Raw genomic sequence first — 18,626 nt, 5'->3', positions numbered from 1 at the left:
AAAAACGACAATAATATTTTCAGTTTTGGGTTTGATTGATTAGGTTAAGGTTAGTTCATACAAATCAAAGTCACATGTTAGTGAATGGGTCATTACATTTTGGATAATAATTGATGTGAACGGTTAGTTACATCACATGCTGCAGCAGCTCAAGTATTCTATAATGAAATGAATGTTCTCATAAAGAGTTTGCTAATTAAAATGTTTTCTATGTTACACCATTTATGTTACACCATTTAAAAAGATTAAAACTAAAGAAATATCTGTATACTGCCAGACAAAAACAATAACATTTGATTCAAAACAATTGAGTAAGGTGACACGAACAGATGAATATTTTATCCAACATTTTATTGGGAAGAGGTTTAAGTTTAACAAACTAAAGTTTGCCAGAGAATACGATTCTCAGATACATTGCTCTTAAAACATAATGTTGTTTAAGTTGGAAATGCCTGCAGAAGAAAAAACCAACAAAGAGAATCAACTTCTCTCAGGTCTTGTGACTCCTATTCTTGAAATGCCACACACCAAACATTTCCAAGTACCAGAAATTATTATTGCTGTGATGCTTTTCATGATAATAACACCTCAATTTCCAAGGTAGAACAAGTGTCATTGTTGAGTGCCCCCCTTTTGTCTCCCAGTAACAGTAAATGCAGACTTCACAACAACTCAGCCACAAAAACAATGATTATGCCAACTTGAACAAAACATTACTCATATGTCTCCCCAATGACCAAGATTCCAGTGCTATGGTGTAAACTTTAGGCTACATGAATTGACAAGATAGGATAACAGTATAACACAAGTTCAATAATACACATGATAATTTCAAAATATCTTATATTATTGAAGTTTCACAGGGGAACACACACCAGCAATTCACTGTACTCATTGCTTAGTTTTGCATTGTGTTTATCACAGTTACAAAGTTCTACGTTGCTCATCTCATGACCATGAAATTAAAAAATGGACAGAGCTGCCAAATTTCTGACCCATAATGTCAGAAAGCCATATGGAAGTTTGCATGACCCACATTGGCATCACATGTACACATCACATTATTAACCCCATAGTCCATGTTCATAAACATGGTACCATGTTTAGGTTCCACAAACCATGTTCTTTAAATAGATTCAAAAAGACTAGTTATCATTCAAGCAATCAAGCAATCAAGCAATCAAGCACCCTTTTGTGTTACACTATTCTGGCAAACACTACAAAGAAAATATGGAAGACAGTTCTAAACATTCCCATGCACATCAACCTGTGAGATCCATTAGTTTTCCCACTAGAGTTCATCCTGTTTCTCAGAGAGTTGAAGCACTTCTAAACCACCTAAACCATCATCATTCTCAACCTGTCTCAAGCACTGTAAATTTGGAAGCAGAAACAATTCAGAGTGACTTAGTTGTGCTTGCTGAGTTGTATAACTCCATGGAGGAACTCTTCCATTCTCCACAGTCACAACAAGATCTTCTACGCTACCAAGATGGGAAAATCGTTGAAGAAACGTTATGTGGTTCAGTCACATTGCTAGACACATGTGAGTCTGCAAGGGATTTGTTATTGGTTCTGAAGGAACACATGCAAACCCTTCATTCAGCCTTACGTAGAAGAAAGGGAGATTCAAACATCGAAAGCAGCGTTTCTTCTTTTGACATCTTCAAGAAGATGGCAAAGAAGACAACTTCCAAACAAATTGGACAGCTAAAGAGAATGCAGAATAAGGTTAATTCCTTTTGTTTACTGAATCAACACCAACAGCTAGCATTTTTTGCCAGAGTTCTAAGAGAATCAAACACCATCACCATCTCTATAATACATTCTCTGTTAGTATTTTTGTCCATGCCAACATTCGGAACAAAAGGGTCCTCCTCCTTGATCTCAAAGTTGAAGACCACTGTTTTGTTCTCTTCCCAGAAAGAACAGAAGAACACAAATGGGATTGCAGATCTTAACTGGGTTCTGTGCTCCCTCTTTGGAAGAGAGAAAAATGGTGATTCCTGTGGTGAGTTTCAAAGGGCACTAGGAGAGTTGGAGACATTAAATGTTAATATTGAGGCTCTTGAGAGTGGATTAGATTGCATATTTAGATGTTTAGTGAAAAATAGAGTGTTGTTTTTGAATATGCTAGCTCATTAAAGAGTATTAATGGCTGAAAGTATCTATTTGTAAATATAGAATCTGCACAAATCCATGTTTAAATAAGAGCATCATGATGAGTTCATAATTCTATTTCATCTTCTCAGCATTTCCCCATTCCAGTATTAGAATTGACAGGGGAAGGTCTTTCACCAAACAATTGGAGTTCAAAATTTAATTTTTGAATATAATTTTTCACCAAAAACGTTGCCATTTCTTCCTGAACTTTGCTGTTTCTTCATTCACTTCGATCATTTCTTTATGCGCTCTCTAGTTTCTATAAGAAGAACATGTTATTCCTGTAGCTTTAATGTTTTGAGAAAAATGTGTAAGAGTTTTTTTTTTTTTCAGATTTTGTTATTTGGAAGTCGTTTTGACTCAATAATTCGTAATATATTTTAAAATTTTATTTTTGTTATGGATTATATATTTTAAAAGATAAATACTGTATCATGGATAATACAATATAAAGCGAATGTTCATACTAGCATAAAAAACGCTAAAATATCCTTTACTGTATCACACCACAACTTCATTAAAAGTTATGGGAGTGCATAAAGAAAAAGTCTTTCTATAATTCTGAATTATGAACTTAAAAAGGTGCTACGTATTTATTAGGGGTTTTACTTTCTGCATCCCATTCGTTCTGGAATGGGCTTTCAAGAGTCCGTTTTCGAATGTATCAAAAGTGATCCAAAAACTTGTGGGACTTCTTCCTTAACCCCAAAATTTTCACATATCCCTAAATCACCCCTAACAGCTTCTAGGCTTTGGCTTAGGGATTAAAACCCTATGACACCTTGCCACAACTACATCTGTGTCTCATCTTTCACCTGCACCTTTTTCTTCTCATTTACATTCACAAAAATCGGATTTTAAAATCTAGTAAATAAAAAAAATTCAACACATAACCAGCTTTTAAAATTCAAAAAACATAAAAATTCACACGAAATAGGATTTTAAAATCTAGTTTATAAAAATCCAAAACCAAATTTCAAAATTATGGAAAATCCATAATCAAATTTTCAAATCTAAAAAATATATATTAAGAATTGGATATCAAAATCAGATTTATGAAAATCCATAATCATATTTTGAAATCCAAAAAAATTCAGAATTGAGTTTCGAAATTTTGTTTCTAAAAGTCTTGTACTGGATTTTGGAATCAGAAATAATTTAGAAGTAGTTTTCAAAAACTGAAGAAAATCCATAACTGAATTTCGAAAACTAAAAATATTAGAACCCGATTTCAAAATTTGAAAATCTAGAAACAGATTTCGAAATCTGAAATCCAAAACTTAATTTCGAGAGTTCGATTCTAAAAAGGAGGAACCAAATTTCGAAACATGGGAAAATTCAGAATTTGAAAATCTAGTTTATGAAAATCTATAACCAAATTTCAAAGGAAAATCCAAAATCAAATTTTCAAATCTAAAAAAATTCAAAATCAAATTTATGTAACATCGCAATTTAGTAATACAAACTATTAAAATGAACCTTAATTAATACTGATATAACAAAATTACATATCTTTTGAAGAATAAAATTCTTCACCTAAGGAATAAGAGTAAAACCTATTCTACAAACTTCACTCCCAACCTCCCGCTGAGCCAACTAAAAGATTGTATTCCTAAGCTCACACCATTAAGGTGATCATCGCAATAGAGAAACCACAAACAAAGACAGACCACACAAAATGCAAGGGTATGCTAGTTTACAATTGAGAAAAGATATATATATATACATACATACATACATATATATATATATATATATATATATACATACATACATATATATATATATATATATATATATATATATATATATATATATATATATATATATATTATATACAACCAACATATCACTACACAATCATCAAACCCTTTATGCAGAACACTTATTATGAATGGACTATTCGGCTTAGAATGATTGTCGAGCTATGACGGGTTGTGCACTCGTGGTGGCTTCTACTGCTTTGCAAAGCCATTACCAATGGGTTTCACCCTACCACACTCACGAGGTTAGTCCGTTATCACTCACCTTGGATCATACTAGAAGCACCCAAGACTAGGACCTCGTGCTACTCCTCAAGACATGGATCAATCCTCTCTAGTTGAGAATGAAAGACCATTGGAGTTTCAGGATAACCCCCAAGACTGAGCTCCTGCATTCATTATAAACATAAATCTCAACAAGAGAATTCACTTTGGATCACAACATAGGACACCACCATGTAACCTTTCCGTGAGGATCATGGAATTACGTCCATCAACCATACTTTGAAATCACATACTTTCACTTTATAACATAACTCGTGACAATAACCAATTATGTAATGTAAGACAAACTTAAACATACTTCATATTGCACTCAACAATTCATTTAAAACAATTAAGACTAAAAGAAAAGAGTGAACTAAACCTGGACCATTCGCACAGCGCACACATTCACAGAGCGAATCTAGAAGTTTCTCGCACAGCGACCCAATTCGTTGTGCGAATCCTCAAACAGAGATCCACTCCTCATAACCATTCGCACATCGATTAAACTTGTTATGCGAATAAACTCCTAATTGAATCAAACCCTAAACCCCTCTCATAGTGCCCCAATTCGTCATGCGGATCATCAAACAGAGAGCAACCCTCTCAAACCATTCGCACAGCGCGTCTATTCGCTGTGCGAATGCCCTGGCAGAGAGCATCCCGCCAGGGTGATTCGCACAGCGAGTCTACATAATCTGCAGAACGAAAATCTGCCAAATTATACAACTCAAACCCCAATTACCAATTCTGTCTATTTTTCCCAACTTCTAACACCTCTAGATTGTTTTATATACCTAATTAGACTTGACTAAGTGATTCTAAACCTTCATAACATCAATCTAAAGTGTTTATGAACCAATTTCTACCCCAAAATTTACAATTCAACAACCTAAGAACTCAGTTCATGATTTATCACTTTTGACACATTTTTCAGCAAGGTAAGACTTCAAACAAGTCACAATTGACTTAACTAAACTATTACAACTGATCATTTGAACCTCTACCCCCTAATTCTCATTTTCAGTACTCTACTTCCTCAAAATGAACTCTAAACCAAGTATATCTCTATCTTATCTATCGTTACACCTTCTCCCCACAAATTCATCCATTTTAAACATCTTAATCACTCACCACACACTCAAAATAGGCTTCACATACTTCAAACCTGTTCACAAGACTTCTCTCACAGTTTTCACTTCCTAAGACCTTATTTTAAACCAAAAACCTATAACCAAAATTAACACTTGCTTCCAAATAATTCCATCATTAAACTTCACTTCATCAATACCCAATCCAACATCAAAACAAGAGATTCCACATAGCATACATCAATCATCATCACACAAAACATCCACCACATTATTGATTTCTATACTTCCAAATCATAGAACATAATTTTACTTAAATATTTCAATATTCATACCTTTTCTAACATGCACAATTAACATAAATTAAAGAAACTCTAGCTTCCCTTACCTCTGGTCAACAACACAGCTCAACGCAACTCTGACATATGTTTGCACCGTAAGACAATTCTAGAAAATCCTACAAATCACCGAACGTACGGAGGAAAAAGAGAAAATGACTTACCGGTTCAAAACAATAAATTGATCGGTAGAGATTGTTGCCCTTGACGCAAGGATCGTCTAGGCACTTCTTGATCGTCGAACAGATGATCCAAGAGTGAGAAATGTTAGAGAGATGGTAGAGAGCTCTAGAAAAGCAGTTTCTAGAGAGATGACACGTTTTAAAATAATGAAACTCATTTATAACAAAGCTATTTATAATAAAACTGTTTAATATTAAAATAATCGAGTCTCACTATTTTTAGACTACCACCACTTCTAAAATACCATTTTCTAGGGTTTTACAATTTCAATATTTAGAATATTCAGAAATATATTTTGAAATTTGAAATTTTTTAAAATAAATTAAAAGAAAATTCATTACCAAATTTTGAAATATAGAAAAATCCAGAATAAAATTTCAAAGTCCATGAAATATACAACTATAGGGTTATAATGGATATTACAATGAAATTTGGAGGTGCAAAAAGAAAACGAGGTGAGGTGCAGAAGAAAGCCCCAACCTTGTAAGACTCAAAAAGAGACTATCGGGTCATTTTTTGAGAAAAGGAAAACTAATGTGTTTAGCGGCTAAAGAATATTTTTTTGGGAAAGTCATCGACATATATTATGCCAATGAAGCTCTACAATTTGTGACAGAAGTTAATTTATATATATATATATATATATATATATATATATATATATATATATATATATATATATAAATCCTCAATTTCATCGAGAAACTTAAAAGTAATTTTATCAAAAACAATTCACCGAAAATGAAAAAGGAAGAAACTTAATACAAATCTGGAGCTGAATAAAATACCATTTCCTTGTTCAACCACGATTCCCAACCCAATAGGGCAGAGACACAAAATAGCAGCATCTTTAGAGAAAATTGTATTTTGAATGATGAAAAATTCTTTCAGAATAACCTACAACAAACGCAAAAATTAAATAAAATTCGTGTTGTATTCGAGATGTATTTGGTTGAGTTCATGTATCAAGGCTTAGGGTATGAAAATGTTGAAGAATCTGCGTGGAAGAGATGGACAAAATGTGTTCTGATTCTACTTTATTGTCTGCTATGTTTTTGTTTCTCCCCAACAATTAACATTGACAATGGGACCGTAGGATACTCGTCCTTTGTATGTACCACAATTCCACAAAATTTCTTAACAAAAGAAGATACAGGAATGATATTCTTCTTGTTTAAAACAGAATGAAATAATAAGTGAATTGCTAATATCAACGAATGAGACATAAAGGTTGCAAGCCATTCATGCACACACAAAATAGCCCATCATTTTGTTCTCGAAATTGTAAACAATATCATATTATGTATAACTCAAATTGTTGTCTATTTGTTAAATCCAACAAGAACTGTACATTATTGACCCAAGAGCCATTTATTGCATCATTTTTTAGTTTTGTGTCTTCTGCGTTGAGACAAGTCCAAGAGGCAATGTGGCAGCAAAGGAGGCAAACTGGGTGAAGTTTTCTGATTGCCAACACTAAGAGGACATGCCAGTTATGCAACAGAAACCTATTTGAATACTATTTTGGCCTGTATTATGTCACAAATAATAGTGCACAATGTTTGGTAGAGATGTGACAAACTCACCTAATGAGTAGGAAACACATGCTACAACCACATGCTCACGTTCATCATCAGTGCTGCCTATTTTCTTCACCAATAGGAATGGATCATGAATTGTGCCTATATATAGAGTTAAGGACTTGGTTAGACCACCAAAACATTGAGCTTCCTTTGGAAAAGTACACAACATAAAAAGGGTAATAACCATGGCAAACAAGTTCCATATTCGCTCAAACAGTTTCCCTACTGGATCTCATCCTAGCATCAGTAGAGTAGAGGAAGAGCTGAACAAGCTCAAAACTTGGGAAGCCAGTTCCACATCCACATCAAACTCAATCGGCACTGGCTTGTCCTTGTTATCAGATTTGCATATTTGCTTGGAAGATATTCTCAACATGGCTTCAACCCAGAAGTTGATTTCTAACCATCAGGGTGAGAAATGCATAGAAGAGCTTCTGGATGGTTCAGTGAGAATTTTGGACATCTGTGACATCACAAGGGACACCTTGTTACAGATTAAAGAAAATGTTCAAGCCCTTCATTCTGCTCTCAGAAGGAGAAAGGGAGATTTAAGCATTGAAAGAATTGTAGCCGAATATAATTTCTTCTCAAAGAAGATGAAGAAGAATGCAAAGAAGTTGATGACAACTTTAAAGCAGATGGAAAACAAATTTGGAGTATCCCCAGTCTTGGATGAAGACCAACAACTTGTTTCTTTGGTTAGAGTGGTTAGGGAAGTAATTGCTATGAACATGTCTATCTTGCAGTCCCTGCTAGCTTTCTTGGCCCTGCCTGCTTCAAAGTCAAAGGCAACCAAATGGTTATTGGTAGCAAAATTAATGCACAAGGGAGTGATAACATGTGAAGAGAACACAAAAAGTTCCAACGAGTTGATATGTGTGGAAGCATCTTTAAGCAGCCTTGTAAGTGAAGGTACCAATGTAGCAACGATGCAGACTGCACATGAAAGATTGGAGGCTTTGGAGAATGGAATTGAAATCATAGAAAATGGTTTGGAGAGCGTATTCAGGCGCATGGTTAGAACAAGAGCCTGTCTTTTGAACATCATGACTCAATAGAGTTTAGACAGTGTTGAATCTTGATTTTCTCTCCAAATCCTCCAAAGTATCCAAGTTTTAGGGATCAGTTGAGGGTTGAAAAGTTTTGCCCCATCAATTTGTACATGTATACAATTCAAAAGTCTAACGATGAAATACAACTGAATGTTTATACTCTATGTTTCGATATATTTTTTCTTCAGGTCACCTTTTTCCTTGAGAGAATTAATATTGCTTTACACTTATCATGTTTCTGTGACTAAGCATATAATTTACTTGTTAGAGAATGTTGGGTAAGTCAACGTCCTTATCAGTTAAAAGTTCATATTTATAGTTATCTTTTAAAAGCTACAAAACAGCCAAACTCACACCATACATTGACAAGTAATTACATATTTATCAGAATAATGAAAATGTATTGTTTGGATTCAACTGCATAAAAATATGCTTATTTCTATTGAGCTGCTGTATCAAGCAGAGGATAGTGGCTGCAGATGACAAGATAAGTAAAATGGTTATAAAAGAGAAAACTTTTGTATTATTCAAAAGAAAAAAGAGAATAAAAAGTAAGAAAAGAAAAAATAACAAATTTATGTGTGTCAAAGTATTAATTTTCATATATTATATCCAATTCTAATAAACTGGGAAGTTAGTTAATCCACGGAGTACAAAAAATAACAAAAGAGAGTGGTGAGATTGAAGATTATTTTCTTTCAGAGAGGAGATCTTTTACTCAAACAAAGATGCCAAAATTTTCTGCAATAGTCACATACTAAACAAAAATGATGTGTGCATACAAAACCTTTAACAATAACATCAACCCATTGAAACTGTGACGGTGGATACTCGTCCTTTAACGTGTACTACAATACAAAATTCTTCATTGGTTTAAAACATAATGAAAAGGAGTTGGTAAAATCAAAAAGGGAGACACAAGGGTTACAAGTCACTCGTGCACACACCAAATAACTCATCTTTTTGTTCTCGAAATCTGTACTCAATTAAAAAATAACTCATTGTTGTCTATTTGTCAATGACAACCAGATTTGGATCTCAAAGATCCAAAAGCCATTTTTAACACTATTTTGCAGTTATAGCTTCTTATCATTGAGACAAGCCAGGTAATGTATATCCTTGAAGCTGAAACAACACATTTTATAATTTAAAGCGAAGAGGCAATGTGGCAGCAAAGGAGGCAAATTAATTGATGACTAATGAAGTTTTCTGATTGCCAGCACTTGGAGAACATGCCAGTTATGCACAACCAATGTGGCTTGTATTATATCACAAATAATAGTGCACAATGTTTGGCAGAGATGTGACAAACTCACCAGATTCTTAGGAAACACATGCTGCTACCACATGTTCACATTGATCATGAGAGGTTAACTGTGCTGCCTGTTTTCTTGACCGATAGGAATCAATCATGAATTTCTCCTATATATATAGAGTTAAGCACTTGGTGAGAGCACAAAAACATTGAGCTTCTTTCGAAAAAGAACATAAACAAAAAGAGTAGCCATGGCAAACAAGTTCCATGTTCGCTCTAACAGTTTTCCTTCTGGATCTCATCCTAACATCAGTAGAGTAGAGGAAGAGCTGAACAAGCTCAAAACTTGGGAAGCCACTAAAACATCCACATCAAACTCAATTGGCACTGGCTTGTCCTTGTTATCAGATTTGCTTATTTGCTTGGAAAATATTCTCAACATGGCTTCAACCCAAAAGCTGATTTCTAATCATCAAGGTGAGAAATGCATGGAAGAGATAATGGATGGTTCAATGAGAATTTTGGATATCTGTGGCATCACAAGAGACACCATGTTACAGATGAAGGAAAATGTTCTAGCCCTTCATTCTGCTCTTAGAAGGAGAAAGGGGGATTCAAGCATTGAAAGAATTGTAGCCGAATATAATTTATTCTCTAAGAAGATGAAGAAGAATGCCAAGAAGTTGATGACATCTTTGAAGCAGATGGAGAGCAAATTTGGAGTATCCCCAGTCTTGGATCACGATCAACAACTTGTTTCTTTGGTTAGAGTGATCAGGGAAGTCATTGTAATGAACATATCTGTCTTCCAATCCCTGTTATCTTTCTTGGCCGTGCCTGCTTCAAAGTCAAAGGCAACCAAATGGGTATTGGTAGCAAAATTAATGCACAAGGGATTGACAGCATGTGAAGAGAAGCAGAAGAATTTGAACGAATTGCAGTGTGTGGAAGAGTCTTTAAGCAACCTTCTGAGTGAAGGTAGCAATGTTGGAAAGATGGAAGCTGCAAATGAAAGATTTGAAGCTTTGGAGAATGGAATTGAAAGCATAGAAAATGGTTTGGAGAGCGTATTTAGGCGCATGGTTAGAACAAGAGCCTGCCTTTTGAACATCATGACTCAATAGAAACTACACACTATTCAGTCATCATTTTCTCTCCAAATTTTATGGATCCGTTGAGGATTGAAAATTTTTGTCTTGTACATGTACACAACTCAATAGTTACACTATCAATCAAATACAACGAAATGTTTATACTCTATATTTCGATTTTTTTTTTTTTGCAGTCTGGTTTTTCCTAATTCCTTTACATTGATATTGTTTTTATGACTGAACATTATAATTTACTTGTTCGAGAATACTTGATAAAAAATAGCAGTAACATCATTTTATACAATATCCAAAGGACAAAAAAGCATTTTAAAATTTTCTGGTCTAGCAATGATTTCAAGGGATGTATGAATGTATGGATTTCAGGCTAATAAACTTCAATGTTTCAAATGAAAATCCCAGAAAGAAGTGATTTATGTACGTCTATTTTCAAATATATAGATTTTTGTCGAAGATTATCGAGCAAAATTCCATAATTTAATCAATTAAACAGAAAAACATTCTCAAAAATCAAGATAGAAAAAGTGGAATATTCAACTACATATTCACCTTTTCCTTTGAAGATGGATTCAAGGAGCATTTCTATCTTGCAGAATTAACCTCAATTAGTCTACAATGCACTGATGGCATATAACTAATACCAGAAAACATATTTTTTTGTCTCCTGCTTGCTAGTTTTACAAAGTTTGTTCTTAGGAACAATGTTTCACATGATAATCATAAGAAATAATACTCCTACCTACAACTGAGCTAACACCTCAAGAATTAAGAAATAATGTTCCCTACAAAGAAAAAGCCGGTGACAAAGTACATGAACATAAAAAATTAAGAATCCTGTAGAATAAAGTTAGTAAGTATCTTTATCAATTACAAACCATATTTATAGTAGTTTGTTAAAAAGCTACAAAACAGCCAAGCTCATATCATACCTTGACAAATAGTTGAATGGTTATCAGAACAATGAAAATGTGACAACTTCTGAAGACTCAAATGGATAAACATATGTTTCTTTTCAACTTAGCTACTTTATCAAGCAGGGGATACAAACTGAAGATCAGAATAGTTTCTTTGAACTGATCTACGGTAATAAACAAGGGTGATATCAGCACTACAATACATAACATGATAAAATATCATGTTAAAGAAAAAAGACACTGCACAAATACATCTCTATTCAACAATATTCTCCAAAATTCTAACCGCAACTTTTAAATAAAGGAATTGATGAAATTGAAGATTTAAAAATTCTCTATTTAGTTTATCATATTTTCAGTTCACTGCTTTAAAATTTTCCACCTTTTCAAACACTCTTGTCTTCAGAAAAAGGATTTTCAAGTATAAATTATACAACAAGGTCAATAATTCCAAATCAATTTTGTTATGGAGTAATGAAAGAGTTGGTAACACAACAAGGGAGACATAAGGGTTGCAAGCCACTCGTGCTCACACCAGATAATCCAATATTTTGTTCTCGAAATCTGTAATCAAAATTTTATACAACCAAAATCATAAACAACTCGAAATTGTTGTCCATGTGTGATATCCCTCGAGATCCGAATCTCATCTACCAAAAGCCATTTATTACACCATTTTGCAGTTTTAGCTTCTTATCCTTGAGACAAGCCAGGTAATGAATACTGAAACAGCATTTTTATAATTTGAAGTCAAGATGCAATGCGGCACAAAAGGAGGCAAACTGGTTGATGACTAATGAGGTTTTCCGATTGCCAACACTAGGAGAACATGCCAGTTATGCACACCAAACGAATTTCATTATCAACTTGGTCTGTATTATATCACAAATAATAGTGCACAATGTTTGGCAGAGATGTGGCAAACTCACCAAATTAGTAGGAAAACACATGCAGGTACCACATGCTCACATTGATTATCAAAGGTTAATCATGAATTGCATTATACCTATATATATAGAGTTAAGTGCTTGGTGAAAGCACAAAAACATCGAGCTTCCTTTGAGAAAGAGAAAAACAGAAAAAGAGTTACCATGGCAAACAAGTTCCATGTTCGCTCAAACAGTTTCCCTACTGGATCTCATCCTAGCATCAGTAGAATAGAGGAAGAGCTGACCAAGCTGAAAACTTGGGAAGCCAGTTCCACATCCACATCAAACTCAATTGGCACTGGCTTGTCCTTGTTATCAGATTTGCATATTTTCTTGGAAGATATTCTCAACATGGCTTCAACCCAGAAGCTGATTTCTAACCATCAGGGTGAGAAATGCATAGAAGAGCTTCTCGATGGTTCAGTGAGAATTTTGGACATCTGTGACATCACAAGGGACACCTTGTTACAGATTAAAGAAAATGTTGAATCCCTTCATTCTGCTCTCAGAAGGAGAAAGGGGGATTCGAGCATTGAAAGAATTGTAGTCGAATATACATTGTTCTCAAAGAAGATGAAGAAGAATGCGAAGAAGTTGATGACAACTTTAAAGCAGATGGAGAACAAATTTGGAGTATCCCCGGTGTTGGATGAAGACCAACAACTTGTTTCTTTGATTAGAGTGGTTAGGGAAGTCATTGGAATGAACATGTCTGTCTTCCAATCCCTGTTAGCTTTCTTGGCCGTGCCTGCTTCAAAGTCAAAGGCAACCAAATGGGTATTGGTAGCAAAATTAATGCACAAGGGAGTGACAGCATGTGAAGAGAAGCAGAAGAATTTGAACGAGTTGCAGTGTGTGGAAGCATCTTTAAGCAGCCTTCTGAGTGAAGGAACCAATGTTGCAAAGATGGAAGCTGCAAATGAAAGATTGGAAGCTTTGGAGAATGGAATTGAAAGCATAGAAAATGGTTTGGAGAGCGTATTTAGGCGCATGGTTAGAACAAGAGCCTGCCTTTTGAACATCATGACTCAATAGAAACTACACACTCTTCAGTCATCATTTTCTCTCCAAATCCTCCATAGCATCCAAGTTTTAGGGATCAACGAGGATTGAAATTTGTTTACCTCATCGAATTGTACATGTATAGAATTCAAAAGATATAGAATCGAATGCAACTACTGTTTATATTGTATATAACAAAAGTGTGAGCATTTCACTTTTTCTCTTACCCGAGTTCTAATAGAGATATAAACTAGTCCCGAGTAAATGTTACAATCGATCATATCTAATCTGCATTTTACAATTCTATGTTATTGTAAAAATTCTATGTTATTGTATATTATTGTAAAAATTCTATGTTATAAGCTTTTTTTCTCCAAAAATTTACAATTCAATCAAATTTTGTTTGGCGCCATCACAAATAAACGAAGATATGATTTTTATAAAACAGAAGATATTAAATGGAGCATGTATAAAAAAAATCTTTGAGAGACCAAATGTGTTCGTGTTAACATATAAGAAAAAAATGATTCGATTTAATTTGAGAGATTTATAAATTTTTTTTATTGGTGAAATTGCTTAGATTTGAGAGGATTATATTTAAAAAGTAATATTTGCCCTTGACTTATTCTATAACATCATGTTCAAATAATGTATTCAATTCTGATCAAGTTTTTGTTTTGTTTTTGAGATTGTAGGAGATGTTCGTTGCAAATGAAGACCAAAATCGAGATTGGTCTATAGTTCATGCGAGGTTGATGGTCATATTGAAGATGAAGATGAGCAATAAAGTGTTTGAAGATGAAGAAGATGAAGATGAGTGGTTAAAGATAAAGAACACAACTTGAAGAAATTGGGTTCTTCAAGGAGGTATTCAATTTCACCTGGTTGAACATGAAGAAAATATCAGTCAAATCTTACACTAATTTTTACAAACTTTACTTCCAAATTCACTTTTATTCACCTCCAAATCTCTTAAAAAAACAAAAATCAACTCACTCTCAAATCCATCCACTCACTCTCTCCCAACTTAATCTTCTAAAGTGAACATAACCTTAAAGTTTACCTTATAAGTTACTTTTTTTTATATCTATAACTATTAAATATTTTTTTGCTGAATTGGATAACATCTTTCCCAATTCATCATAAAATATTTGTGTGACTTTCTTATATATGTAAAAAAAATTAATTATATTCATCTGCAATTTTAGAAGAAATTGTCCATAGAAAAAATTGTAAATATTAATTTATTAAAAAAATAAATAAATCGAGAGTTGAAATTGTAATTGCATAGTTTCAAAATAAAATTATTATTCATGCTTTCTACTTATAGTTGCATAGTATCAAAATCCCACAAGCATATATACCCACTCCATATGAAAATGTTCTTTTGTTTTTCTAAATTTCATGTCTAATGTGATTTTCTCATCTAATATCCCATAAGACTACGAGGGGAAAATTTATTTTTTTTACATCGAGTAAGAGATATGGCTAAGTTTTACTAAAAAGTAATTAAGAGTAAAGTTTTCAGCATAAAATCACTTTATTTAAATAAAAAAAATTATATAAAATTTAATTCCTACAAGCTACTCAAACATCTACAGATCATATTTATAATGAAAAATTTATAATACGACGAGTATATATATATCTAAGTTCAAAGTCCACATTAAATAAAGTTAATTAATATTATATATAAGAAAATTAGAAACACATTATGTTAAAAAAATTAAATTGAAAATGGTATCTATTTTTTTGTGTATTTTTAACAAAGAAGAGGTGTCAAAATAATGACCTGATTTAGAAGATTTTATAGAATATTATAGAATAAAGAGACTTTTGTTTTTTTTTTTTGGTATTGTTAAGCAATATTATGTTAACTTTATATGTGCAAATATTCCATGCTTTAATTTAAAGATCACAGGATGTGACACATTTGAATTAATATATATTTAAAATAACTTACACTCATCTGAAGTGATAGAAAGTTCAAGTATATGTTTTATTTAATTAGAAAATGTGCCTGGCTTTCTAAGTTTGAAAATGTTCTTGCCCTTTCAAAGTAACTAAATCTTTTTTTCAAGGGAATTCAATATTTTTTTTTTCTTAATATATACATTCTTTTTTGCTTTTAAAGTTTCTTTAGAATTGGAGCAGGACTCTTAAGATATTTTCTTTATTCAAATTCAAATATAATGTTAGTAGAATTATCATTTTGCGATATAAATAATTTTAGGTTTCTTACTATATATGGTTTTTAATTTGAACAATTTTTTCTTTCAAATAGACCTATATTAAATGAACTATATTGGTTTAAGTTATTTTTACTACTACGTGCGTAAAACCTATTACTTAAGTATTTATTAAGTTGCGTTATATATATACACTAATGAAAATACAAACGTTATTTTCTATAATAACAAAAATTCTTGAAATTATAATATAAAAATAAATATAAATAATTTTATAATTTGACTATAGATATTTTTTTTATTTTATAAATAATTTTTACTTATTTAATTTTAAAAGTGATTAAATTAAAAAAAAGTTAAATTTTAAAAAAAAATGTCACTTGATGAAAACAATTGGAAAAAAATGTGGATCGCAAAAAGGATGAATTGTTTTATGTAATAGTATAGATAACACAAGAGTTAAATAATGATTAATATTAAATCAACGATCTCATGTGATATAAAAGAAATTGGTTTATTATGATAAAAGAAAATTAAAATAATTTAAAGCAAAATAATATAAATAAATATTAATTGAAGGACTAAAAGAACTTAATTTATTAGTTCTTAAATTTGAACAATACAAGTCATGTTATATTGTTTACTTCATCAATGATTCATGAATTATGGAATGCATATTATGGAGGTCTTTTTGTGATTTGAAAATGTTATGCAGATTTGTTTATGTAAGTTTGTGTAATTAGATAACAAATACAAATTTAACTTAACTATGTCTGATCCTTACCAATGGGCTTACCGATGACCTTTGAGTTTTGTCACTTACCAACAATTTTTTATCTTTGATAATTACTGTGCCTTGTCCTTCACTAATTTCTAATAACCTTCAACATTTGATAATTACCAATGACCTATATCTTCGATAATTAACTACGATCATATTCTCTAGTAACTATCGATATTCTTTCATATTCATCGAAAGAAAAGATTACCAAAAATTAAAAACCATCAATATAATTATTGATAAAGGTTTTATCATAAATATAAGACCGTCATTAATTCATCTATAGTTAGACATTAGCAACGAATTTTGGTTATTTCCTGAGATTATGATGGTAGATAATGTTTTTTTAGTAGTATGTTCAATTAAAAAGAAGTTTGTATGTAATTTATTATAAAAAAATGTATTATAATGTAAAATATCTTCCTAAACTAATAATATATAAAATGTTTTATAGGTGGCGTACATGATTCGAGAATTGATAATAGAATGTTTTTTAGGTGACATACATGATTCCAGAATTGATTATAATATAATTTTTTTTTGTTGGAGATATATAATATTTTACATTCTTCGATAAAGAACAGTAATAAACATACTTTGAGAAAAAAGCATATTTAACTTAAAAAATGATATGATTCCATAACACTTAAATCTATTTTGATACTAAGTTTCATATATTATATCCATAAATTGAAATTTAACAAGGTATTAGTAATATAATATGGATTTGACTTAACTCTTTTTGACATCTCTTTTTCTAACAATCGAAGGAGAAAAAGAAAAGAATTAAAAAGAGAAAAGAGTCAAATCCCAGCAAAGGAAAATAACTTGGTGAAGCCAAATGTTACAGTCATAGCCATCCAACCTCCAATGAGCACCCTAAGGCAAGATTTTGTGATTGGAGTTTTTCCAAGCACTGCTCCTAACCCACCAAACACCACCAATGTCAGACTAGCCACTGTAACAACAACACCAAGTCTTATTTTATGGTTTTTTATGAATGCAGCAGACAGCAGTGGCACCACTGCACCCACAGAAAATGCTAGAGCCGATGCTACGGCAGCCTGAAATGGATTTGGCAACTTTTCCCTTTCAGCTTCTTCACTCACTCCATCACTAATACTCTTCTTTTCTCTCTCTCTTTTCATTTGAGCTATTTCTATGTCATACTGAGTGTACACAGACACAAACTCTCCAATCGCCATGCTGCATGCCCCGGCAATTAACCCTGCAAAACCAGCAAGAAGCATCGCTGTCATCTGCTCCTTAACAGCTCCAACACCCATCATCAATGATGCAACCGAGACTAAACCGTCATTCGCTCCTAACACTGCTGCGCGCACCCAATTCGCCCTCTGGGAATAGTCTATGTTTCTCTCTTCAACGATTTCTCGGTTTGCTTTTGGCTCCACACCGACAGGAATCTCAACATGATTCGATGAAGTTTCATTAGTTTTCTGACCATCAAGGGAAGCCATGAAAGATATATGTATGAAGTGTATGGAAAGATTGAAAAACAGTCCAGATTTTGATTTTGAGAGTTTGTGCATTTAGAGATGTTGAAATGCAGCATATTTATAGGTGTGTGTGTCATTAAGCAGTGTAAATGAATGAAGTTTGAAGAACAGAGAGTGTGTAGAGGGCACTAGCTAGTGGTGGTGGCTTTAACTAATGAATTTGGTTCTCGTTTTAGAATTTGTCAGAAAGAAAAAAGGTGGATTCATTTCTGATATTCCTGATCATCAACTTAATTAATCAACAGATAATTCATGTGGTTCAATTAATTGGTTGATTATATGAACGTGAGTTTTAGCCATGTGGGTATTAAGAAAGATGAAAATTTAGAATATTTTTATAAGATATGCTGATGCCTTTCATGTACGGGAACAGTGAAAATATTCTGAGAATTACTAAAAGTGTAAAGTTTGGTTTTCCTATTTGATAGAGTTGAGGCATTTTTGCGAATTTCAACGTAAAAGCAATAGAAGTGACTGATATGAGAAGGAAAAA

At 32.6% G+C, this 18,626-nt stretch overlaps 4 protein-coding genes and 1 pseudogene across 4 annotated transcripts; 4 read left to right on the top strand and 1 right to left on the bottom strand.

Moving 5' to 3' along the window:
- The first annotated feature begins 1,109 nt into the window (after positions 1-1,109).
- Positions 1,110-2,327, top strand: LOC124835312 (uncharacterized). Its single transcript, XM_047310217.2, has one exon. It carries the CDS (start codon positions 1,231-1,233, stop codon positions 2,143-2,145), a length of 915 nt encoding a protein of 304 aa, XP_047166173.1. The 5' UTR covers positions 1,110-1,230; the 3' UTR covers positions 2,146-2,327.
- Positions 2,328-7,533: 5,206 nt separating this feature from the next.
- Positions 7,534-8,578, top strand: LOC124823584 (uncharacterized). Its single transcript, XM_047295824.2, has one exon. The coding sequence runs from the start codon at positions 7,571-7,573 to the stop codon at positions 8,441-8,443; it is 873 nt and encodes a 290-aa protein (XP_047151780.2). The 5' UTR covers positions 7,534-7,570; the 3' UTR covers positions 8,444-8,578.
- A 1,334-nt stretch (positions 8,579-9,912) lies between these two features.
- LOC124823586 (uncharacterized) lies at positions 9,913-10,930 on the top strand. Its single transcript, XM_047295825.2, has one exon. The coding sequence runs from the start codon at positions 9,944-9,946 to the stop codon at positions 10,814-10,816; it is 873 nt and encodes a 290-aa protein (XP_047151781.2). The 5' UTR covers positions 9,913-9,943; the 3' UTR covers positions 10,817-10,930.
- A 1,844-nt stretch (positions 10,931-12,774) lies between these two features.
- LOC124823587 (uncharacterized) lies at positions 12,775-13,901 on the top strand. The gene has a single exon (XM_047295826.2). The coding sequence runs from the start codon at positions 12,807-12,809 to the stop codon at positions 13,677-13,679; it is 873 nt and encodes a 290-aa protein (XP_047151782.2). The 5' UTR covers positions 12,775-12,806; the 3' UTR covers positions 13,680-13,901.
- A 3,405-nt stretch (positions 13,902-17,306) lies between these two features.
- Positions 17,307-18,141, bottom strand: LOC124836220 (vacuolar iron transporter homolog 4 pseudogene; annotated as a pseudogene).
- Between the last annotated feature and the right edge of the window lie 485 nt (positions 18,142-18,626).

Source organism: Vigna umbellata, chromosome 10, assembly GCF_029865625.1.
Source record: "Vigna umbellata cultivar VRB3 chromosome 10, Vumbellata_1.0, whole genome shotgun sequence".
NCBI lineage: Eukaryota > Viridiplantae > Streptophyta > Magnoliopsida > Fabales > Fabaceae > Vigna > Vigna umbellata.
This window is presented reverse-complemented; position numbering and strand designations above follow the sequence as displayed.

Bases quoted from the DNA above. Each gene is read 5' to 3' on its own strand.
- LOC124835312 (XM_047310217.2), top strand. From the start codon at position 1,231: ATGGAAGACAGTTCTAAACATTCCCATGCACATCAACCTGTGAGATCC.
- LOC124823587 (XM_047295826.2), top strand. From the start codon at position 12,807: ATGGCAAACAAGTTCCATGTTCGCTCAAACAGTTTCCCTACTGGATCT.
- LOC124823586 (XM_047295825.2), top strand. From the start codon at position 9,944: ATGGCAAACAAGTTCCATGTTCGCTCTAACAGTTTTCCTTCTGGATCT.
- LOC124823584 (XM_047295824.2), top strand. From the start codon at position 7,571: ATGGCAAACAAGTTCCATATTCGCTCAAACAGTTTCCCTACTGGATCT.